Source organism: Nannobrachium achirus (genome assembly GCF_963921795.1).
Source record: "Nannobrachium achirus genome assembly, chromosome: 5".
NCBI lineage: Eukaryota > Metazoa > Chordata > Actinopteri > Myctophiformes > Myctophidae > Nannobrachium > Nannobrachium achirus.
Genome location: NC_137814.1, coordinates 32,387,751 through 32,412,137, shown reverse-complemented (window position 1 = coordinate 32,412,137; position 24,387 = coordinate 32,387,751). Strand labels below are relative to the sequence as shown.

Here is a 24,387-nt window from a genome sequence, read left to right as displayed (position 1 = left end):
CAACAAACTGTCTTTCATGCCAACTTGAATCCCTTGCTGATTTCCAAGGACCCATGATCCCATGATTGTAGAACACACTCACACACACACACACACACAGACACAGACAGACCCTTTGACACGCAGCTCAATAATTAGAATGTGGTGGCCCTCATTGATTCCAACATGTTCACTTACAATAAAACATGGACACGGCACGCACACACTCACAAATACACACGCACACACACACACACACACACACACACACACACACACACACACACACACACACACACACACACACACACACACACACACACACACACACACACACACACACACACTCATGAGTCACGCCACATATCGTCTCTGTCAAAGTGGTTACTTTTCAGTGAATACAATTTTAACCTGCGTTCCAGTGGATCCAACGTGGTTATTATTTAGTCTAGTTCTTGTAAATACTTTTCCTTCAATATTTATAATACCCACAGACACACTTAACCACTTTTATCTTTAATAATTTCAAATAAAGCCTAAATAGCTGCTCACAACGTGTTGTGAGTTTATAGATCGACTTTTTTGACACTCTGTAGTACGACGAAGTGGGACATTGATTTACGGGGACATTTTAATATGGAGATATGAGGTTTCTGCCTGACAGTAACGATATGCAGGCATGGGCATGAGTATGAATAAGCACATACAGTAGGCATTCACATGCATGAAAGCACCCCTGACCCCCACACGTACACCCCCTTCCTGATCACTTTAGGGGTCAATGCTAGTGAGGTCCTCATCGGCTCACACAATACAACCCATCAGCTTGGGTGTCAGCAGAGAGTGGAACCTAATTGGTGATGGAAGCACCCCCATTAAAGCAGATGAAAGCGTTGTCACGGCCACAGCGATGCTGTCCTTTGTTCCTGTGTGGGACGGCGCCATATGTCTGTCTGAGACCACACCTCACTTCCACACCACGGACAGAACAACCATGCGAGTGTACGGTATAGCGAACTACATGACGTGCTTTCTTCTTCAACTTTGTCAGATCAACAAAACTCCAGCATTCCCACCATGAGATGAGATGAAATAGAATTACAGTATGATGAAGCTGTAGTTTAAAGAAGAAACTGTGCTTCTTCAGTACTGCCCCACCTGTACCTTCAATGAGTGACATGTGGGGTATTTAGGGTATGGGGCTGTTAAGTCTGACATCATTTTGTAGGCAGAGGAGAACTTTTGCCCCCCAAAAAAGCGAATCTTTTCACTATTTTTACTATTTACTAATTTTTCTTCTCTTTGTTGTTGAAAGGAAAGTGGTAGAATTATACTTTAGTCGTTATTTTTGTCTCGGATCTGTTGAAATAGCGAGGGACAGATATTGACAATAAATCTGCTTGGAGGTCAAAATGATGTCACGGCTTAAAAGCCCCATAGGGTATTGGCACAATTATGTTCAAACCGCCCCATATTATTTACCCATAATGTGAACGCAGAGTGTGCAATTTCTGTCATGGCTCAATTCGCGAACCACCCCTTAAAGGTGCTTTTGTATCTTTAAAAATGTTAAATAGCTATATTCCATTGCTATAGTATAGTGTTTCTTCAGTAACATGTAGAAATAAAATACATTTTTATCCAGTCAGGAGAAAGATCTCATACAGGAAAAACTAGTGAAATTGGAAGTGATGAAAGAAAAAGAATTAGCTGACAATATTGGAACTGATAAACAAGCAGATAAATGATCTATGTTTGGGTCTCTCTCCTGAATGAGTAAAATATGTAACCAACCTGAACAATTTATTTCGCTTTCCTAACGGGAAAGAGAGACAGGGAGAACCCCGGTAACTGAACAAACATGTTAAACTTTTATAACAATAAATGTTCTATTTCAACCAAAACATATACCGTAACTTATGGCACCTTTAAGAAACACAGCTGTAAATGATCTCTGCATGAACGTTTTGGTTGATACAAAAGGGCTTTTGTGCCAGGGTAGAAGTATGGGGATCGTGTGGTCAGGTATTAGGCTTTGTCTTTGTCAGAGCATCGGTGTCTGTCCGTGTTAAAATGACGTACTGTAGTTTTGGGAGGATTGCATGAATGAGTTAATCTCACAGCTTAGAGATGCTGTGTTGGGAGAGAAAATAATCGATGTGGATAGAGGAGCAGAGGGCAGATGAAGGACAAACAAAACAAACAGAAGGGAAAAGACGCAAAAGAGGTAGAAGAATAGGGAAAGTGAAATGAGAAAAAAGAAAAGGTTTGGAAAAACAAGCACGGAATCCATGACACGCTGCAACCGGCTCTCGAAGGAGAGGTCGGACTTATGATCAGTCCCCCTCTCCAAAGGTTTGGAGGGACCCTCCTGCCTACCGACCCACAGACAGACAGAATGGCTTACACTAGCTGAGGTAGCTGCTACAAAAGAGATGAAAGAAGGATGACAAAATGAAAATGAAAAAAAGGGAGAAGAAGAGAAACTGATATGTCCCTCTACCACTTTTCAAGTCATTGAACTAAACCCTACAATATATGCAGAAATGCTGGAACTCCTGTTCCATTCACAGCACACAGCTCAAGTATTTTGCAAACACTTTTCTGTGCCTGTGTAGCAACGTATACTACAGTAGCTGATTGAGAATGAAAGAAACTTGAACCGACTGACCTTTAAAAGCTCCTCTATGTGTGTGTGTGTGTGTGTGTGAGTGTGTGTGTGTGTGTGTGTGTGTGTGGGGGGGGGGGTACATGTGCAATGTGCCTTTAAGGCTGTGTTTGGTAGCGTGTAGTGACAGTACAGTGGGCGAGCGGCTTGCGTGACTCAAACAGACTGAGGTTCTGACCTCAGAGATGCCATGAAAACGATCTGACGATTAGAGCGAGGCAACACACGGGACCTGGCAGGCAAAAATGAGCGTGGGGCAAGGGGGAGAGGAGAGGAAGATGAGAGTAGGAGAAGATCTGATCACAAGAAATAGTTAATGTGAGGTAGGAGAGGACAGGACAGGAGAGAGGTCAAGATGGGAGAGCAGTAGAAGGTTTGGGGGGAAGGAGGTGGGCACAATGTGTCCTAAGTCTCCTATTTCAGGGAATGCACAGAATTGGAATTTACTAGTATCTGAAATTTACAGTATGACTTCTGTATTACTGTAACCTTATTAACTGAGAACCAATGTCATTGTCAACACAAGCTGTCAATTGCACAATAATGATGTAATCAAGCTATACAAAATGGAAGGAATCATGATTTATTTTTTTAACATAAATGTGGAAAATGTTTAAAAAATATAAAAGACAAATTGAAAAGAAATAAATAAAAATAACAAAATATACTGTATACACGGCGGAAGCTATGGGGTGAGTCTGTTGTTCTTAGTGCAACAGGGAGTATATTCCACAGTTTGGGGGCCAGGGGGGAAAATTGTCTTGGACGAGTGAATTTTTGTCCTGGGTTTTTTAGTGAGGGTTCTGTCAGCATCCCTGTGTTGGCTGATCTGAGTGAACGGGTGTGATTGTAGGGGTTGATCAGGTTTTGGAGGTATGGAGGAGCCTTACCTTTGAAGGCCAGGGTTCAATTCAAGCATCCACACTTTAATCAAAAAAGATAAACTATTTAAGCATTATTATCTATAATTCACAGCAGCATCCCATCAATGGATGAGCAGTTAAACAACATAGACTCATTTTGACAGGGAATGGGAAGGACATCGACAGTGTCCAATCCAGAACAAGCCATCACATTGCTTCCTTTCTCTGACATTACATACAGTAGTGTCAATAACCGGTGAAAAAAGCACCACTCAATCCCAGAGTGTCAATCAGATCAATCAACACTGGCTCAGGAGGAGGAGCAGCACCTTGGGAATTGCAAGGTTCCCGGTTTGATCTCGGCTCCTCCCGACTTAGTTTTGAATCGGCATGCCAGGGTTAAAGTGGTCTAGTGTCAATGCATGGGCATTGGGCAGCCAAACAAAGGAACATTTTGAAGGCTGGTAGATTCAGTGGACACTTGTCCTGGACAGACATGATTGGAACCTGGGGACAGACTGTACAGAGATAGAGAGAGATACATGTCTCTATACTGTATAGGTAAATAACCTGGGGATATACTGTACAGAGACAGAGAGAGATACATGTCTCTACCTACTGTAGGTAAATAACAACTAGGAGGCAACTAGGGGTTTCTGTCAGTTCATGGCGGTAGATGATGGCAGCTGTCCATCAATACGTACTGTATGTGCTATGAAGGTCAAAATCAAACTTGACAAGTGTGTGTGTGTGTGTGTGTGTGTGTGTGTGTGTGTGTGTGTGTGTGTGTGTGTGTGTGTGTCTGTGTGTGTGTCTGTGTGTGTGTGTGTGCACGCGCGCGCTCGTGTGCGTGCGTGAGAGAGAGAGAGAGAGAGAAAGAGAGAGAGAGAGGAAAAATATGAGACAGGGGTTTACATGTATGGACAGTGTCAAAGGTGCTCTAATCAGCACAAAGGTTGACATGTTGATGATTGAATAACATCTAGAGGCCCCCACATCCCCTCCATGGTAAGCCAGGCAGTCCCTGAGCTCCATCTCAGATCTGTCTAGTGGATCAGTGGCCTTGACCCTTGCGCGCCCGCGTGTGCACACGTGTGTGTGCGTGTGTGTGTGTGCGTGCGTGTGTGTGCGTGCGTGTGTGTGTGTGCGCGTGCGTGCGTGTGTGCGTGTGTGTGTGTGTGTGTGTGTGTGAGTGAGTGAGTGTACATTGCATGTGTAAATTTACCATCTTCTAGGTTCCAAATGTCCTTCCAAGAATGGAAATTTGTGATGAATGTGATAAGGGAGTCACATGAGAGGAAACCTTTTACAGAGCTTATCATTTTTAATGTTAAAGGTTAGGGTTGGGTGGAAAATATACCTTGACATGTCACATTATGTGATGAAGGTTTCTGTATTAGTATTTCTCACTGCCAAAAGGGCATTTAGATGATGTACTCTTCTAGTTTCCTTGTGATTATTGCCAGTCTGTGGAATTCTGCCATGTGACTGAGGTCTGTAACGCTTTTAGACGTCTTTACAAGAACACCTTTGAAGAGGAGCGCTGAGCCGCAGAATTGGTTAAGTTGTCATACCATCAAGTCAATCAAACGCATATACGAATGCATGCAAGGCACGGCACACACACACACACACACACACACACACACACACACACACACACACACACACACACACACACACACACACACACACACACACACACACACACACACACACACACGTGTGGCCAAAGGCCTGCCTGGCTTTCATTAACAGTGTTTTCTTGAACAGAGAGATGGATTCCACTCCTCCACGTCCATAGATTCCTGAAATAACAAAGTAATTATAACAAAGTTAGGCATGTAGCCATGATGGTTACAGCAAAGTTAGGTTTAGGGTTTTGGGTATGTATGAATTCCATGGAAATCAGTGGAATGTTATGTTATACAGTTATAGTAGTACATTCTACCAAAGAATGGCTAGAAAAACGATTTACTGCAAGAGTCAAAGTCTAAGACGCTAAGTGGCATATCCAAAATAGAATTATTTTTGTTTTATTCTAAATAAATAATCATTACGGAACCCACAAGATAACACACAGTTAACAGTTACTGTAATCAAATGTAATTGATGCCCATGAATGGAGGTAGAGCAAGTACATTTTCTGGCAGCGGCAACTGACGCCGGTGCCGGAGAATGCACTCAATCCTTCTGGATGATGAATGTACATGAACATACTGTAGGTGATCAAATCCAAGTTATTGCCATCATCCAAGTACAAGTCTGGGAAAAACAGAACTTAAGTCCTACATCCGTGCGGAGCAGTAAAGCATTCCGTTTAGGTTATGGTTAAGTGTTAAAGTTAATTAATGGGATAGCCTCTCAAATATAGCAACACAAGGCTGTATTTGTGTGCTCACAACATGCTGATGAGTACCATCTACTTTGTTGTGCATTATAATATGTGCCTCTATTGTATGTAGGCCTATCTTTTTGCACAAATGTGCCTCTATTGTGTCCCTTTTTTGCAGAAATTAGTGAATGTGCATTAGAGTTACTTTCCTCACTTAGAGAGGCGGGGCAGACAGAAAGTGGGTTTGACAGTTGAAAGACTGGTGGGGCGAGGCACGCAGTAGGCTTTTAACCTGAAGTGTTCAGGCCTCATTGACCCTGTCAACAACCATTGGAGGAGCTGGATGCAACACACACACACACACACACACACACACACACACACACACACACACACACACACACACACACACACACACACACACACACACACACACACACACACACACACACACACACACACACACACACACACACACACACACACACCTGCACAGAAGTTCCAGCAATGCGTAGGCGGAAGGATCACATACAGCAAATTTGCTTTGGCCAACACTTAATGCAGGATCACCGATAAAGTACATGGACAAATGCCTAACCACATGGTAACTCTAGCACACTCTGCGAAAATACTGGAGTTGAACATCCAGCAAAAATAGGAAACATTTGACAAAAAATACAAGATCTATGAGTTCCCAAGTTTGTGAGCTTGTAGATCTGCTTTGATGTGTATATTTAAACTTTTTCTGTTTTCCAGTAAAATAATGATAATCATAAGAGTGTCGCACAAAGATTGTGAAAATATAACAGCTCACAACTTGCCGTGATGCAACACATTTTGGCTAAGATTAAAGGATATATTGTACACAAACGGATGGTTGGGTAATAGACACAGTAATAAACACGAAGGCTTGAAGACTCCTATTGCGTGTGTTGGAGTTGGAAGTCAGTGTGTCAGCGACCTGCGTCCTGTCACACAGCCAAGTTGTGGACTTTGCTCTCTGCAAACTGTCACTCTTTCATCACTCTATTCATTCACAAACTCTTTCTCTATAGCCTCATTCTATTCTCTCTTTCCTTACTTCCTTTAGTCTGACCTCAGTCCTCTCCTCTCGCGTGTTAATACTTAATGTGGGCTGGTAGAAATGAAGTAAGATTCCTTTCTTTTTTTATGGTGTGTGAATGCCCTGCTATGTATGTAAGATCCGTGCCTGAGTTGGAACTATTAGTTCGGCATTGGCCGCTTTACAGGGTCTCATGTGATGTCAGACAGGAGCACGAGAGAGGTTGGTGGGAGAGAGCTACATGTTGTCCCATCTGGCGACCTGTAGCATTGGGTCATTGGTCTGTCAATTACCGTAAGTGTAGATCGCCACAGAATAGAGCTCTATTGTGTGTCTCAAATGCAGCTGCCTCACAAAACCACAAGAGTGATCTCATGAGCTTCATTTCAAAGTGAGATATCTGATGTCTGATAACTCGAAACAGTCGATGGAAATCATGTCCAAGTTTCAAATTTGTATGATCTTTCGTAAAGTAACGCCCTGCTGCTTCATCATACAAGAGTGTCACAAAAACTAGTGAAAATAGCAGATCTAGAAGCACACAATGCCTCACATCGGTTATGGACATAAGGTTTCCACCCGACAACGACGATATATGTTTGGAGTTGTCTGAAGACTTCTGTTATAGGATGTAATATATGTTGGCTACATGGGAAATAATGTGTAGTAAAACAATGACAATAACAATATATATACTGTACATAAGTTCCATGGCAATCCAGTTGTTTTTTGGGACCAAAATGTTGGACTGACAGATGGACCGATCGACAGACATCATTAGCATTCCTAAGCCAATAATTTGATGACAGACAGTAGTTCCCTATTGAGTCTCTTTTGTGTCTCCATAGGGAACTGCTGCAAATCTTAAAAATGTCCTTCTTGGATTGCACCAAGAGGGAATCACTGATTTCAGAGCTACGGTCAATTTATTTAGCAGTTAAATCTATTTTTTCTAAACTCTACATCTAATCTTATTATAAGATTATTATAAACCATGTCGGGGAACACCAGCCTATAGTATTCATGCCTTATAATCCAGTTTAAGATCTGGCATCTGATGAATGTCATTCTTTTCGTACATAGTGTTTGTAATTGTTGATAATATGTATCATTGTGTTTATTTTGTATGTTGGTGAATTGAATGCATAGGACCACAATAGAAACAAGTCCCCAGGACTTTTTGTTTTACCCATTTAGCTTTAATGTCTTACTGTACCACTAACTAGCTGACTAATAAAGTATTCAATCAATCAATATTGAGATAAATATGTCCTCTCCATCTGGTGTGTGTGTGTGTGTGTGTGTGTGTGTGTGTGTGTGTGTGTGTGTGTGTGTGTGTGTGTGTGTGTGTGTGTGTGTGTGTGTGTCTGTCTGTCTGTGTTGTTTGTGTGTGTGTGTGTGTGTGTGTGTGTGTGTGTGTGTGTGTGTGTGTGTGTGTGTGTGTGTGTGTGTGTGTGTATGTGTGTGTGTGTGTGTGTGTTATTCACTTGTTGTCTATATGCTTTGGCAATGTAAAACATATTTGATCATGCCAATACAACATTTTGAATTGAGAGAGAGAGAGAGAGAGAGATAGAGAGATAGAGAGATAGAGAGAGACTTGAGCTTACGAGTCACGCAAGTTCGACTTCAAACCTTCCCTCTTCCTCCAAATGGGAGCAGGTGTATCCTACAAGCGTGATCACTGCTTTGGGTCGATGGTATGTGTGTGTGTGCGTGTGTGTGTGACATGTGTGCAATGAAACTCCCACTCCCTCCCCTCCCCTCCCCTCCGGGGTTGCGTGATCAACATCTAGCATTTGTGTGTTCGCTAGAGTGGAGGGCGGGTTGGTTGGATGGATGGATGGATGAATGGAGTGAAATGGAACAGCATAGATAGACACAGCATATAGTGTACATAGTAGACTATGCAGTATGTACTAGCAATCAGAATAAATGGATGGATGGTAGATGGATGAATGGATGTATAGGTCACAGTATTTTTGAGATTCAGTAAGATTGAGAACAGGAGCGCTCGTTTTTGGGCACAAGGTGGAGCAGGCGGTGCCTCCTTCGGGGAACTAGGAATAATTTGACTGAGGTTAGGGTTAGGTTTAGGCATAGTTTTACTGAGGTTAGGGTTAGGATTAGGGTTAGGTTTAGGTATAGTTTTACTGAGGTTAGGATTAGGATTAGGGTTAGGTTTAGGCATAGTTTTACTGAGGTTAGGGTTAGGATTAGGGTTAGGTTTAGGCATAGTTTTAGGGTTAGGTTTAGGCATAGTAGCATTCACCAGGTTAGCATTCACCAGCGTGGGACTAATGGGAACAATGGAGGAACAATGAGACGTGGGACCAATGCAGTCAAATGCTCCAGGGACTGCCCATAAGGTGAACTAAAACAAGCGCTCCTTTCCCAATCTTACTGTTTTTTCAAATATACTGTAACATATATACAATGGATCAATGGATGGATACAGATTCAATTTGAAGAGTTAGAGGTTTGGAACCCCTTCTCCAAATGCAGCAAGGCAATAATAAGATCATTGCATGGATTAACAATGTGATAAATTGTAAGCACCACAGCTGATGAGAGATGGACAAATATACAGGTGGAGGGTTGGATTGATGGAAGAAGAGGGCGAGAGAGAGGGGTTGGCATGGGTGGTATGGGGTGTGCTACTAGGCTCTATAGTTAGACTTCTGAATCTTTCTGCTACCATCAGACCATCAGAGGGGGAGAGAAGAAAGAGCACAAATGGAGGAAACATGTCGTTGTTGTCGGTTGGAAACCGTGTCTGTCCAAAACCGTTCGTTTTGCATTTATCATTTTAAAATGATTTAGACTAGGGAAAATAGCTGATCTACAGTCAAATCCTCACTTTCACACTCTCACAGTAAAATTAACGGAGGATTTTACCATGTACATAATATGCTTTCCAGTGTTTATCTGTGTGCATGGAAATGTGCACTTGCGTGTGTGTGTGTGTGTGTGCGTCTGTTTGTGAGCGTGACTGCCTGTCCCTGCTATAAATTGTCTTACGCTAATTTCCTAGCTCTACAGTGTGTGTGCTTTCTATGAAGCAGCCCCAGTAGCCCACTGCGATAATCCCAGACTGTGGATTGGCTGCTGCCTTCCCACCAGTCAGCAGTCAGCATGGGGTGCGTGACCGTAGAGAATTTGTTGGCACGATTTTCAAAAGCTGGATCACTCCCTGCAGCTCACACACCCCTGGAGCTGCAGCACTCACATCATTACTTGCGGAAGTGTGTGTGTGTGTGTGTGTGTGTGTGTGTGTGTGTGTGTGTGTGTGTGTGTGTGTGTGTGTGTGTGTGCGTGTGTGTGTGTGTGTGTGTGTGTGTCCGTGTCCGTGTCCATAACCCTATTATGTTAGTGATATGGCCGCACAGAATCATAGGCAAAACATGAGTGTTTTTCTCTGTTTTGAATGCATTTCAAATATGCATTAGCTATGGCAAATGTAGAGGCTGGCTGTTATCAGCAATGCAATCGGTGAACCACATGTACATATACTGTACAGTACAGTAGGAAGCAGGCAAGTTGCACGCCATGTTATCGTGACATCACGCATTTCGATTAAAGCACAGGATCTTCATCTTGTTTATGTTATCACATCTTCTTTCCTTTTCACTCCCGTTGATGCTGTCAGGTGGACACCTTGTACACTTTTGCTGTTTTAAACATGTTTTAAACTTTTCTTGAAATGTTTGCCTATAATGACCAAATAGGGATACCAAGTTTAATGTCTGTCTGTGGGTTTTATATATATTTAACTATTCAAAAGTAATGTATGACCAAATAATAACTACAGGGTGACAACATATTATTGTGACAGGTTCAGGAACACGACATTAATGGGTTCTATGGTCTCTTAGAGTGCAGTAAGTAGCAGAGGTTTTTCTGTGGCCTTGGGGCTGCACCCTTCACTCATCAATATTTGACTCATGTTGTTATTGTGTTCGGCTAATGTGGTACAGCAGTCCACTTTGCACGCTATGAGATATTCACGCTGTGTGAACACCTTTCTACCTTTTACCTTCCTATTTCTCTCTCTCTCTCTCTCTCTCTCTCTCTCTCTCTCTCTCTCTCTCCCCAGCCATCCAGGAAAAGCCCTGTAGAAAGTCATCACCACAGCCAACTCCACCCCCAGCCCAGACCCCCTTTCATCCCCAGAAGGCCTGCACCTCCCTGGGTTCCGGCGTGGTTGAGAGTGACCTTCTGCTGGAGGTAATCTGAAAGGGCATGAGACTGCTGTTCCCCTAACACAAAGCAATGACCCAGTAAATCACAATAGCTGTCGGTGTGAACAATCTCGCATCCATAGCTTCCGGCAGCGGGACGGGGAAGCTTACATTAAGACAGTCTGAACACAGAGGGCACTACAAGGTTTTCAGATTATTATTTTTTTAAATTGGTGTATCAAAAGAGACAAAAGTTGCCATGGCTTTTACAGACTATGGCATAAACTGTAAAGAATAATGGACGAAGGGAGCCACGACAACGTCACCCATTGGTTTCTAGAAACCCATTTTGCCGCTATTAGTTATTTCAAATTCACCATCTTGGAATTTCCGGTCCCGAATGGAATCGGAAAACGAATGCTATTGGGGCTAAGTTCTGTGAGGGTGGGTCTTCATTCAGTAGAACCAGTTGAAGCATACCTTCTTGTTCTTTATAGTTATAATCATTATAATTTGTATATCAGTATAATTTACCATTATACCATTTAAATGTGAGTTTAACAACACCCTAGTGTCTCCTCTCTGCCAGGCACTGACAGGCTTCGCTTTGGTGGTCAGCAGTGAAGGATTCATCTTCTACACCTCCTCTTCCATCGTCGACTACCTAGGTTTCCATCAGGTAACTTTCACTGATTTTCTGTTGGCCTACAGTACGTGTGTTCTATATGGTTACGGTATCTATCTAATTCCAGTTCTGTCTTTTTGTGTCTATATGATACTGTATGATATTCCTGGATACTGTAGTCGCTATGAAAAGCAATCCATTTGCAAGAGAATACATATTATCAGTGGTGTAAAGTAACTAAACAGATTTACAATAAGTACTGTACTTAAGTACAATTTTGACATATTTGTACTTGTACTTGTACTAAGGCTGTTGATTGAGAAGTATAGATGTGGTTGACCAACCAAGTTAACAGATGGAAAAAAGGCCACTGTGTGTGTGTGTGTGTGTGTGTGTGTGTGTGTGTGTGTGTGTGTGTGTGTGTGTGTGTGTGTGTGTGGATGTGTGTGTGTGTGTGTGTGTGTGTGTGTGTGTGTGTGTGTGTGTGTGTGTGTGTGTGTGTGTGTGTGTGTGTGTGTGTGTGTGTGTGAGTGAGTGCGTGTGTGCGTGCGCACGTGAGCGTGCATGGACTGTGTGTCACCAATCTAGCTGACAGACATATTGTAGTACACGGCACGCCCCCTGTCTTTGCATATACAGTACAGTCGAGTTCTGAAATCTTTCATGGAAGACAGAGCGTGTCTTTTTCCTCAGTGCCACTGAGAAGCACTTTGCGTGTCTACAGACACGGACACGGATATTATCGGGAGGGTGAATATTTTAGTGCCTGCTTTTTTTTTATAAAGCAGGGCGTGTGTGTGTGTGAGAGAGAGTGGAGGGAGGGGGGTTAAAGACTTGGGGATGGAAAAAAGGGAGGGTGCGGAAAGAGGAGAGGAATTACGAGTGTTGGCTGGGGTTGTCTGCTTTTTCATCAGCGGAGAATGTCTGCCGTCATGCAAGCAGCTCTGGAGTCACGCGAGGCACAGAGACAGAGAGAGAGAGAGAGAGAGAGAGAGAGAGAGAGAGAGAGAGGGAGAGGGGGAGGGGGGAGTAATTGAAATAGAATGAGAGAAATAAGGAGGGAAATACAAAAGTGGAAAAAGGAGTGTTGATAGACAAATGCATTTCTTTATTGGTTTGTTTTCAAAGGACAATTTCTCTGTATCATCCAGTTAGTGCAGTGAGCATATGTTCCTTGTGCACGCGAGGACCCTAGCTGGTTACAATCTAAAAGGTTGTCTTGTCTCGCACATCTCTTCTTTCTGTCTGAAACTTTACCGACCTACAGTAGGCCTACCTATGTATGTATTCGAGATAAAGCATAATAATATATTGTATGTACAATCATACACTATATATATAGATAAATAGATCTTCAATTATCATAATATATCCTATCATGAGGATCAGCTATGTAAAGATTTATAACAAAATAACATTATATGATTATACTGTCACCTCAAATGACATGATCTATTAAGAGTCACCTCAAATGATAATTGTTACTGTACTTGTAGATTAAACACAAACAAATTGAATGAGTAAATAGGAATAAATTGTCTAATAGTTGCAGAAAGTATTTTAAGTATATTTTGTTATTTAAATGTCAAAATATAAATGTTGGCAAGACAGAATGCCAAACAGGTGTTGGTACTGTAAATCTTTTGGTTTCATGGTTACAAAGTGAGATTTTTGTGCCCGCTCTACTTTGCAAAAATGTCAGACTCAGTTAAATATATTCCTTTAATATATATTAACATACATATGTGTGTGTGTGTGTGTGTGTGTGTGTGTGTGTGTGTGTGTGTGTGTGTGTGTGTGTGTGTGTGTGTGTGTGTGTGTTTACCAGTTTCTGTAAGCATTCTCATAAAAGTTGGCTTTCATTCACAATGTCGTAGGACACTTACCCATAATGTAGAACAAATATGCTAATGTATTAAACAATTTTCTTTCCATTAAAACTTAGTGTAATATCTTCCTTTCCCTAACTCCACCTCCATAGAACTCTGTTCTCAGTGTCCTGCGGTCCTTCACTATCACTTTCTCCTCCTCCTTGCTCCTTTGCTTGCCTTCCCCTCTCTCTCTTTCCCTCTCTCTTCCACACACACACGCACGCACGCACGCACGCACGCACGCACGCACGCACGCACGCACGCACGCACGCACGCACGCACGCACGCACGCACGCACGCACGCACGCACGCACACACACACACACACACACACACACACACACACACTTTCGCACGCACGCACACACAAACCAGTCCCTGTCCTCCCCTCTGTGGTCCATCTCAAGTGCTGTAGTTGTCACTCTACCCGTCTGCTCCTGACACTTGTGGTGTGTCCTTTAGTGTAGTTTGCTTGCAGTGAAGTGGAGCGTGGTGCAGGTTAAGTGGAGAGGTCAGCGCTCCGGAGACGCACACAATAAAGACTCCCTGATGTTAACAATTAATAGGGTCAAGACCCTTCATCCTGGCTATGTGTCTGTGTTTGCCCACTCATGCACACACACACACACACACACACACACACACACACACACACACACACACACGCGCGCGCGCGCATGGGTCCATATATGGGTATTCCCCAGAATCCCTTTTATGCCCATATATGAAGATCCCTGATGTCATCGATATACATCACTGGCCAGAGGGCCAAGACATGGCCCATATCTGTGTGGCTGGTTCAGATAGGGATCTGATGTATGGGCATAAAAGGGATTGTATTTTGTGATGTCATGGGAACCACTCTAACAGAATCCCTTTTATGCCCATATATGGATATCCGTGATGTCATCAATATTAAGCCCATATCTAACAGGACTTCATATGGGAATGTCCATATATGTGTGGCTGGTTCAGACAGGGATCTCCATGTATGGGCATAAAAGGATACCATATACAGTACATGGATCTCCATGTATGGATACCATGGGTAACTGGTCTGATATACATCACTGGCCAGATGGCCAAGAATTGGCGCATGTCGCCCCGAGGCGTCTTACTAGTGGATACTATACTATAATAATGGAATGATTTTAACCAGTTTTGTTGCCAGAGCAATTAGGCCTTTTTAATAATGTTTGAAACACTAAGGAAGGCCGACATGCCGAAACGCGTCCGTTTCTATAGACTACTACTGCTGTGCAAATCTCCAATAAAAAGAACATAAGAAACTACTCAAGAGCGTGCAGATAATCCTTTCACAGCCTTTTTAATAATCCCATGCATTTTGTCAGGACAGTTCTGTCTGAAAGCTTCTGCAGAGGGCAGAAGCTACTGTACCTAATGCCAGATGTAAAGCTTGAGTAGGAGCAGTTGCTATATGCAACTACAGTACATGTAAACTGGTCTGCCTCTCTCTCTTTCTTTGCCTCTACCACCTCCTTCCTTATTTCTCATCCCCATTCTATGTTGCTTTCTTTTACTCTCTCTTTTCACCCTGACCACCCTCACATCATGCAAAATCTGAGGATTGATTCAACTCTCAATTAAAACTCTGACAGAGTTGAATTAACACCTGACCCTCCGGATTTTGCAGTGAGGGAATGAGAGTCCTCAGTGTTAAATTATCAATCAGGATTTTGCAGTGCACCCTCTTACTCACTCCTTCTCTCTGTTACTCAGACAGATGTGATGCACCAGAATGTGTTTGACTACATCCATGTGGAGGAGAGACAGGAGTTCAAACGTCAGCTCCACTGGTCCATGTGTCCCCCTCCCCAGACCACCACCTCCCAGCAACAAGCTGCCAACCCAGACTCTGCTGTATCCAGCACCACAGGTGAGCTGCTACATTCCACACATTCAAATTTCAATCGCGTTACACAACAACCAAACACATGCCCGTGAGTGTGGGGCTTACAAGCCTTACTACATTTCTCTCACACAAACACAAATAAGAGTTCAGCACCATGGACAGCGATCATGACATTTTGGAACACACAACTGTAATTAGAAATCCCTGACAATCCCTGGTAACTTTAGTAGTGGGGACGAATCACTGATAACATCAGGCTCATCTGGAGTTGCAACAGAATGAGGGTGAACCAAATATACAGTAATCTGAGCACACATTGCTTGTTCCCTTTTTCTTTTTCTTTAGCTTTCTTTATACAACTTCTGTTGACTGATCCTGCTCATAATTAGACTAGTTCCTTGACAACGACTCAACGAGTCAATGCACTCACTCACTGTTGACAAGTTACTGATGATGACATGGCTTCAATGAACCTTTGTGGCAATTGTTGATGATTTCATCCAAAGTACATTTGGAGACAAGGGAGGCAGTGTGTTGTATATGAAGTGGATTCTTATGTGTGTTGTAGGTGATGAGTTTGTGATGGGCAGTCTATTCAGTGCTGAGGAGATGGACGGCGTTCCGTCAGAGCTGGCTCCATTCCTAACTCGCTGTTTCATTGCTCGTGTCCGCTGCCTCCTGGACAGCACTACAGGATTTCTGGTGAGTGTGTGTGTGTGTGCAGGGGCGTCACAAGGAGGGGAAAAGTGGGACTGAGTTACTAGGGCCCAAGGTGGAGGGGCTTGAATTATTTTATAATTTAGCTATTGAAAAATAGCAGATATACAAGCTCAAAATGTGTGCAAATCTTTGAATATATGTATTTTTTAAGCAGACATTTGTAACTAAAATGTCACTTCTGGGGGGGGGGACTAAATATAGATGGGGTCAAATACATATCATTAAGACCAGTTTAGGAGGTAAAGAAATAATCTCAAGCTCTTCTCAGAAATAGTAAGGAAAAGTGTGTTTGAGCGTGTGTGAGTGTGTGCAATGTGCATGTGTTCATGCCTGTGTGTGCATGTGTACAGTAAGCACGTGTCCAGATTGCCCACATGTGTGCATTTTCAGTATATGATGTGTAATCATTGAGAGATAATTAAGATGGTGCCTTTGTTCATATTAAGTTAAACATTTTGATCCATTTAGATTAATTTAATGTGTGCCATGAACTGTACACAATCATCACTATCAAGATTCCATCTAAATGGGGCATGCATGAAAATCACAAATCAGACTTTCAAAGGACATTCATCGCTAAAACATCTTAACTGTTTAATGTCACTCCTATCATTCAATTGTGAAGACATCTGAAATTACACTTCTCATTGCATTTTGCGTGACGAGAACACTCAATGGTGCCGGAAGATCCCTGCCAGCCTACGCAAAACAACACGCTTCGATGAGTTTTACACAGGCTGGTGGCGAGAGTGAGAGAGAGACCTCTTGACAGAGAATCCACTGGGAAATGTTATGTCAGATCTTCATATGTCACAATAAACTAAAGGGATTCAGGTTTAAAATCTGCAAGTTGCCATTTAAAAAGGCAGTCACTATGCTGCTTTAAAGCCACTTGTCCTTACTTTTTAAAATGATTATTATTTATCTTATTATTATTATTATTATTATCTTAACTGAATGAATACACTTTTAATTCTAAATGTCGCTTTAAATCAGGATTCATCTGCTGTTAGTATCACTTTTCAAACTTGTCTTCATATAATTGGTCCTCACTAATTCTCCTTATAAGATGGCACCATTTCTGTCCACTCACTTTGAGTCTGAAAGTTTGATGTGGAAAGTTCTGAGTTCCAGTCAGTTGGGATTCCAAACTAATGGAAATTACAGTCTTCTCTTATTGCAAAGTTAGCATGCTGGAATAGTAGCCATTGTTCAAATACAAAATATCTCTAAGAGCGAATAGACAGACATGGTGCCATCTTATGAAGAGAATTAGTGAGGACCAATATATGAAGAGGTGCTCCTCCTTTAACTACTGCATTCTTCCTGTTGCTCCAGAATATGCAGTTCCAGGGCAGGCTCAAGTTTCTTCAGGGTCAAAAGCAGAAGACAGAGTCAGGGGCACTGATGCCCCCCCAGCTAGCACTGTTCTGTGTGGCAGTGCCACTCATGGTGCCCTCAATCACCGAACTGAAGCTCAAGGGAATGGCTGTCCGTAGCAAGACCAAGGGAGGAATTTTAGCCACACTGGAACACAGGTGATTGAATATAATACTGTACAAATACGTTTATTTTCAAGCCATTTCTGCTATATTGGATAATAAAATAAAAAGACTTAAGTCACGAACAGATATGGATTAGATCTTTAAAAAGTATTCCATTACAGTTACTAGTTACCTTATAATAAAATGTAATCTGTGATGTAAGGTGATCCGTGTAGTGTTGTTTGCGACTGAGCAATGTCTGATTGGTCCTTGTTCATTCCCATAGTGACAAGAAGCACCGCACCTCCCGGGGGTCATCATGTGACAGTGGTGACTTCCTGCTTCTCAACTGGACGAGCTCCATCCCGGCCCGAGGTGACCCGTGTCACCACTACAGCCCCTGGACTCCACTCTCTAAAGATCCTGCTCTGCATTACTGCAGCGATGGATTCTATCCACAGGATGAACCCCTCAACTTCTGCCTATCTTCCACGGGAGGTGTGCCCAAAACTCCAGGCAACCTCTTGCAACATCCCCATCCTTGGGACTCTCAACGGGGACAGGCAAGTTCGGCTCGGAAGCACTCAGCAGGGGCTGGCTACCTGTTGGGTAAACAGGGCAAGTACACCCACTCCCACCTGGGAAAAGATTTCAGTGGGTATAGACAGGATGGGGGGAAGGTGTATGAAGGGCCTCCCAGCGATGTGGAGAGCTACTTTGAAGATGCAGGAGGAGGAGGAGTCATGAAGGCAGATGGCAAGTACATATCTGGTCTAGACTGCTGTAACGGCATGATGATACCTGAGACTGCCATTAAAACTGAACACGACTCAGACTGTGAGACTACAGGTGGGAGCCTGTATACTATCGGACACAACGGGGCATGGGAGAAACATCGCTATGCTACATCCATGTATCCTGAGCACTACGCTTACCACGAGGTCAAAACGGAGACAGACCACTACAACCATTACAACACCTGCCACAGAAACAAGGGCGAAAATGGAGGTGGGGCAAGCCTCAGTCCTTCTCCAATCAATGGACACCAGAAATACTTGTATGCCGCTGCTGCAGCTGCAAGTAGACTACCCAAGTCCCTCTTCGGTAACAAGAACCAAGCACAATTCGGTCCTCTGAGAGTAGCAGAGCCTCTCTGTGGAAGCCAAGGAGGGAGTTGCCTCAACTATGGATATGAGAACGGCAGCATGGACCATAAAGCCTATAACAATGGAAGCATGAACCAGGAAGAGAAACAACTGGACTATGAGTTCAGAGGCCAAAATCTGGTCCAGGCAATTAAGAGGGAACCCTTGGACTCTCCATCATGGTCTGACACCAACAGTCAGGACATTGGACAGTTGCACAGAGGCTTGTTGGTGCCCAACTGTGGTCTAAACACATTAGCGCATAAATCAAACCCATATACCTACATGCAGTAGGTAAACAGGAACATTCGATGATTTGTATGATTTCTTTGTGACACTCGTGTGTTGATACTGGTGATATGCACTTCTGAGCTGATGAGCGTATAGCACATATTCACTGACGTTATAATGATCTGGTTTAGCGTGAGGGGCAGGGTGGGGTGGGGGTATATAAGTGCATAATTGGCACAATGCCCAGTTGTCAACATTTTGACATGGGATTCTGCTTTAAATTGTGTAAAATTGCCTTTAGATATTTTCAGACCGGGGTAAAAATATAAAGGAGAATTTTCAACATCCTTGTTTGATTGTAAATTCTGTCACTGGTCATCTGGCTTAAGGGCTTTTTAGACATCAGTTCCTTACTCTGGAGGTGCCAGTCTGGCGAACAGAGCAGGAAACAGGCTCATGCCTTTTAAGATATGGCATTTGTGCACATCTCTGATGCCCACCCACCTGTCTGCAATGCTGATATGAATTGTCCAGAACTTTTGTCAGCGTGGCATTATAGTGTATGTCATTATACAATTGATCAATTAGTATACACCGACTTAAAAAAAAAAAAAAAAAAGTTTGGTGTAAAAGTGATTTTGTTTTTGCAGTCTGTTTTATTAAAAGTATACCGGTAACTGCTTTTAAAGTAGTTCCTGGTACATTAAAAGTGCTGGTGCAGGAGTGTCAGGTAATTAATTCAATAGACAGCAGTTGAACAGAGGTGCATTGTGTCCATCTCCATGACTGGTCTCAGTGGTATTGTCTCTTGCTATGAGAAGCAGTGAGTCTGAAAAGCCCTTTAAGAATAATGTTACCCACACTCGATGCAGTTAAACTGTGCTCACTGCTCACACTTTCTTTTATGTTTTGTTTTTGTGAATATTTGAAATGCTTTTATCTGCTATTTTGTTCAAGGTTTATGGTGTGATCCAGACAGCATCATCTATCTCCCACTGTACCGTCTGTTACTAATAATACTAATTAAGCGCATATAATATAATAAGATTGCAATAATATTGTTAGGTTGCTCAGGTTTCTACATTTTCAGTTTTAGTGTGTTAAAGACATCTCAGTTTGTGGGAAAGCATTCTAATCTCTTGGAAGAATATAATAAGAAAGCGTATCTATGGATGTACCAAATCATCGAAAAGTAAAATGTCAAAGGCTTCAAGAAGACTTCAAGTGGTGTGAAATCAGGAAGGAAAAGTTTTAAAAGGAAGTTTTTCTACAACAGGGATTTTGTATTATTTTTTTATTTTGAGAACCACACTGTACACACACATTTGTTAGTATAACATTATTATTTTAGCTTTGTTTAGAATTGTTTAAACTGGATTAGGTGGATTGTACAGTATATATTTTATCATCCTTAACAATTTGAAATATTCAATGTTATGTCCAGTTTGTGTTTTTGTATTGTTGACCAAGAAGAATGAAGTGGAACTTTGATTTAATCACTTCATTCAATTTTGTCTTCACCCCACTTTCCTTAAACTTGTTTGCATACACAAGAGAAATATGTTTTATTTTAATATCACTTTAGTCACTAGTTATTTACAAATAAAATGTTGAATTTGCCTGGCAATTTCTTTTCATTAATTAGTTGTTTAATAAATGTGTCAATGTAATTTTCTTCTTATTCTAACTTTTAATTAGCAATTTTAATAACTTTTTTGATCTGTAACTGCAGTTTTCCCTGTACAGTTTTCTCATACAGGTGAGTGGATAAATGAGGGAAGGCTGACATTAGGCAGCACAAAACTGTTCTAATTTGAACTTGATGAAATACAACCTCCTGTGGATTGGATGAAATTGCTGACCCATCGGAAAGGGTTTAATTTAACTACATTCATTAAAGAGCTGGAAAGATGGGGAGCCCCAAATTACTGAATAAACATTCCACAGCCATGAGAATACAGAGCTATTTTACACACACACACACACACACACACACACACACACACACACACACACACACACACACACACACACACACACACACACATACACACACACACACACACACACACACACACACACACACACACACACACACACACACACACACACACACAAAACACAAAAGAAAACACACAAAAAAAGAATAAAAAAAAAAATATATATATATATATATATATATATATATATATATATATATAGCCTGTATAGTATACACTGTATTATTGCTAGGGGTGAGGTGGAGTCGGAAGAGGTGGGTCTTCAGACTTGCATGCATTAGTCAAGCTTTGAGACTGAGGTCTGGATAAGGAGCTGGGTAGACTCCTAGTCCTGGGTGAGGATTGAGGAAGGGTCGGATCTTTCTGATATTGTAAAGTGTAAACCTACAGGATCGAGTGACCGCTACGATGTGTGCCTTGAAGGACAGCTGACTGTCAAGGACAACACCCAGGCACCCAGTTGGAACAGAAGCCACGAGGGAGTTGTGGATGGAAATGGTGAGATCCTGATGGAAATGGTGAGATCCTGCATTGGGTTACCTGAGAAGAAGAGAAGCAATCCTGTCTGCATTGAGCTTGACCTCGAGATGGTGAAGAGACATCCACTGTGAGATCTGTCAGCCAATTGAGCCAAACATGCAGTGGTGTGCTCTATAACCTGGGTGGCAGAGGGAGAAAAGGAGAAAAACCTTTGAGGGTTTGAGGTTGATGAAAGCAAAACTTTCCAAGAAACCTGACAGGTATGAATTAGCCGCAAGCAACTCTTAGATCCTATTTCTAAAAATAGCGTCTACCTGTAGGACCATTTTCACAAACCATTTCACAAACACATGATAATAATGTCCAGCTATCACCAAGTACTGCTCAGTCCACCCCCTTCCCAAATATTAGCCCAAGTTGCCTCCATGAAAAAATCCACAAGTTCTCAGAGTTCTGCATACGTACACAATTAAATATATAAAATAAATAAATAATATGTTTTCAACAACTTTATTAATTTATTTACTTACTGTAACAGTGGTGGAAAGTAACTAAATACATTTACAAGTACAGTACTCAAGTGTAGTAACATTTTGAGGTATTCGTACTTGAGTGTTTCCAATTCCCAGTACTTTTACTTCTACTCCACAACATCTTGGATCCAAATATTTTACTTTTACACCACTACTTTTATTTGAAAACTTTTGTTACTAGTTACTACATTGGATTATTATTACAAGACACATATTAACCACTTCAGCCCTATATAGCCTATATATTTTGGCCATATGAAACAATGCAACGCATTGTGAGCTTGTAGATCTGCCACTATCAAAATATTTGTGTACATTTGAAAACTTCAAATGTTACATTCTGTATAATGAGTATTTTACTTTTGGTAGATTAAGTACATTTTGATACAGTACCAATACTTTTGTACTTTAATACTCAAACCTTAAATCAAGTACATTTTGAAAACAGGACTTTTACTTGAAACAGTATTGATACTTTTACTCAAGTAAAGAATATGAACGAGCACTTTTCCCACCTCTGTTGCTTAGTTATAAATCAGTGGTTCTCAAAAGCCCCTTTTCGACTGCAGTTTTAGCACCACACCACACCACACTACACCACACCACACCGCACCACATACAAATATCTACATTTTCCATTACAAAAAAGTACCCCTATCGGTAAGAAACAAATTGACCCTTTTAACTGTGATTATAATACAATATAAATTTGTATTACAACTATCCTAATTATAATGCACTGTAATGGATTATAACTGTGATTATAATACACTATAAAGTATTAATGTATTATGATAATTAAAATACACTATAATAGATGATAATAGTGGTTATAACACAATAGAATCTATTATCATGTATTACAACTATATCCTGGTGGTCTAAATTAAAAGTCAGTGAGTGTGTGATCAGTCATTATGAAGTGTTTGGCCCTGTTTGGCCTAGCTCAGACCTACTCTAGAGTGGATACTTTTTAGTACCCTGTTTAGTACCACTTTCACACCACTCTACCCAGGTCCTTGTAGTGGAAAACCTGGCACAAGTGGGCGGTGTGGTGTGGAGTGGTGTGGAGTTGGGCCAGTGGAAAATGGGCTAAAGTGGATTCCAGGGACTCTGTGGGTTCCTTTAAGGGGTCTAAATTGACCCACACGGATACAAGTCTGTAATACAGTATACAAATGGAACCAAATGGACCCTAACTGGTCCATTTGGTTTAAGGGGAGACCTTGAAATCTAAAAGTTTGAGAAACACTGTTATAAATAATAATATTCCATCATCATCAATGTTTTACCTCGTGATGTCTTCCAGTAGTCAGCTGCTGGTGGGCGGGGCGTTGAGGTCGCGCACCAGGAACTGTGTGGGAGCCCAGGGGCGTCACTGGGGGGGAAAAGTGGGACTGAGTTACTAGGGCCCAAGGTGGAGGCCTTCGTTTAATTTATACTTTAGCTATTGAAAAATAGCAGATATACAAGCTCGGTGCCGAGCTGCTATTTTTGAAAAGTCATGAAAATCTGTGCAAATCTTTGAATATATGATTTTTTATCTTATTTATTTATTTACAGTTTTGCTTCTGGGGGGCCCCTGGAACTAAATATTTTGAGATGGGGGTCCGTGGCCAAATACATATCACTTTGGGGGTCCTTCACATGAAAAGGTTTGAGCACCATTGACAAAGAAACCGTTTTTTTTTTTTTAAGTGCCGCGCTGTGAGCTATATATGCTATTTTTCAATACTTAAAGGAGTAGTTCACCCCCAAAATGACTTTATTTCTATTGATTACTCATGCCATGGAGAATTGAGTTCAATCATATTTTTTTGTTTTAGTCGTGTACCTAAGACAATAATTTCATGCATTATTATTGTAACTGGCGTCATTATTGTTATATTTTTTGTAATTTATTTTCATGTACTTGCTCGCTTGTTTCATGGGTTTGTTTTATTGTGAAGTGTCTACCGGAACTGCTCACCGGAAATGTACCATTTACTCATTGCCCGGTAGCCTTTAAATGTATAGTTGTTTCAGTATGGCAGACCAAGTGGTTGCTCTAAGCACTTCCTCACTTCTCCCATGCAAGCACAGAGTCGGGAGATAGGTTCGTTATTTGTTTGATCATTTGTTCATATATTTTGTTATCAAAGCCAATGATGTTTATTGTGAACGTTTTGGTGATTTATTGATTTTGTTGTTGCAGTTTGAGTCACTGCACCTTGCTGCAGTTGTTTGTCGCTTAAGTTGCCTTACCTTGCTGTGGGCACACGTTTGGACTGGACAACCATTCATTCCCTTTAGTAGTACATGCAGCCAGCGAGGTGTGTTTGTTTGTATTTTCCTTT

General features: G+C 41.7%; 1 protein-coding gene across 1 annotated transcript in view; it reads left to right on the top strand.

Annotated features, from left to right (window-relative positions):
• Window positions 1-21,649, top strand: part of LOC308285005 (aryl hydrocarbon receptor repressor-like) — a gene marked incomplete at both ends in the record, with an annotated part of 32,576 nt that extends 10,927 nt beyond the window's left edge. The window contains 7 exons of the mRNA XM_080725725.1: window positions 11,005-11,135; window positions 11,679-11,768; window positions 15,326-15,482; window positions 16,027-16,160; window positions 17,517-17,716; window positions 17,949-19,003; window positions 21,429-21,649. Of these exons, the coding sequence (XP_080581851.1) occupies window positions 11,005-11,135; window positions 11,679-11,768; window positions 15,326-15,482; window positions 16,027-16,160; window positions 17,517-17,716; window positions 17,949-19,003; window positions 21,429-21,649 (1,988 nt within the window). The remainder of the gene's footprint in view (window positions 1-11,004; window positions 11,136-11,678; window positions 11,769-15,325; window positions 15,483-16,026; window positions 16,161-17,516; window positions 17,717-17,948; window positions 19,004-21,428) is intronic.
• Window positions 21,650-24,387: the final 2,738 nt, after the last annotated feature.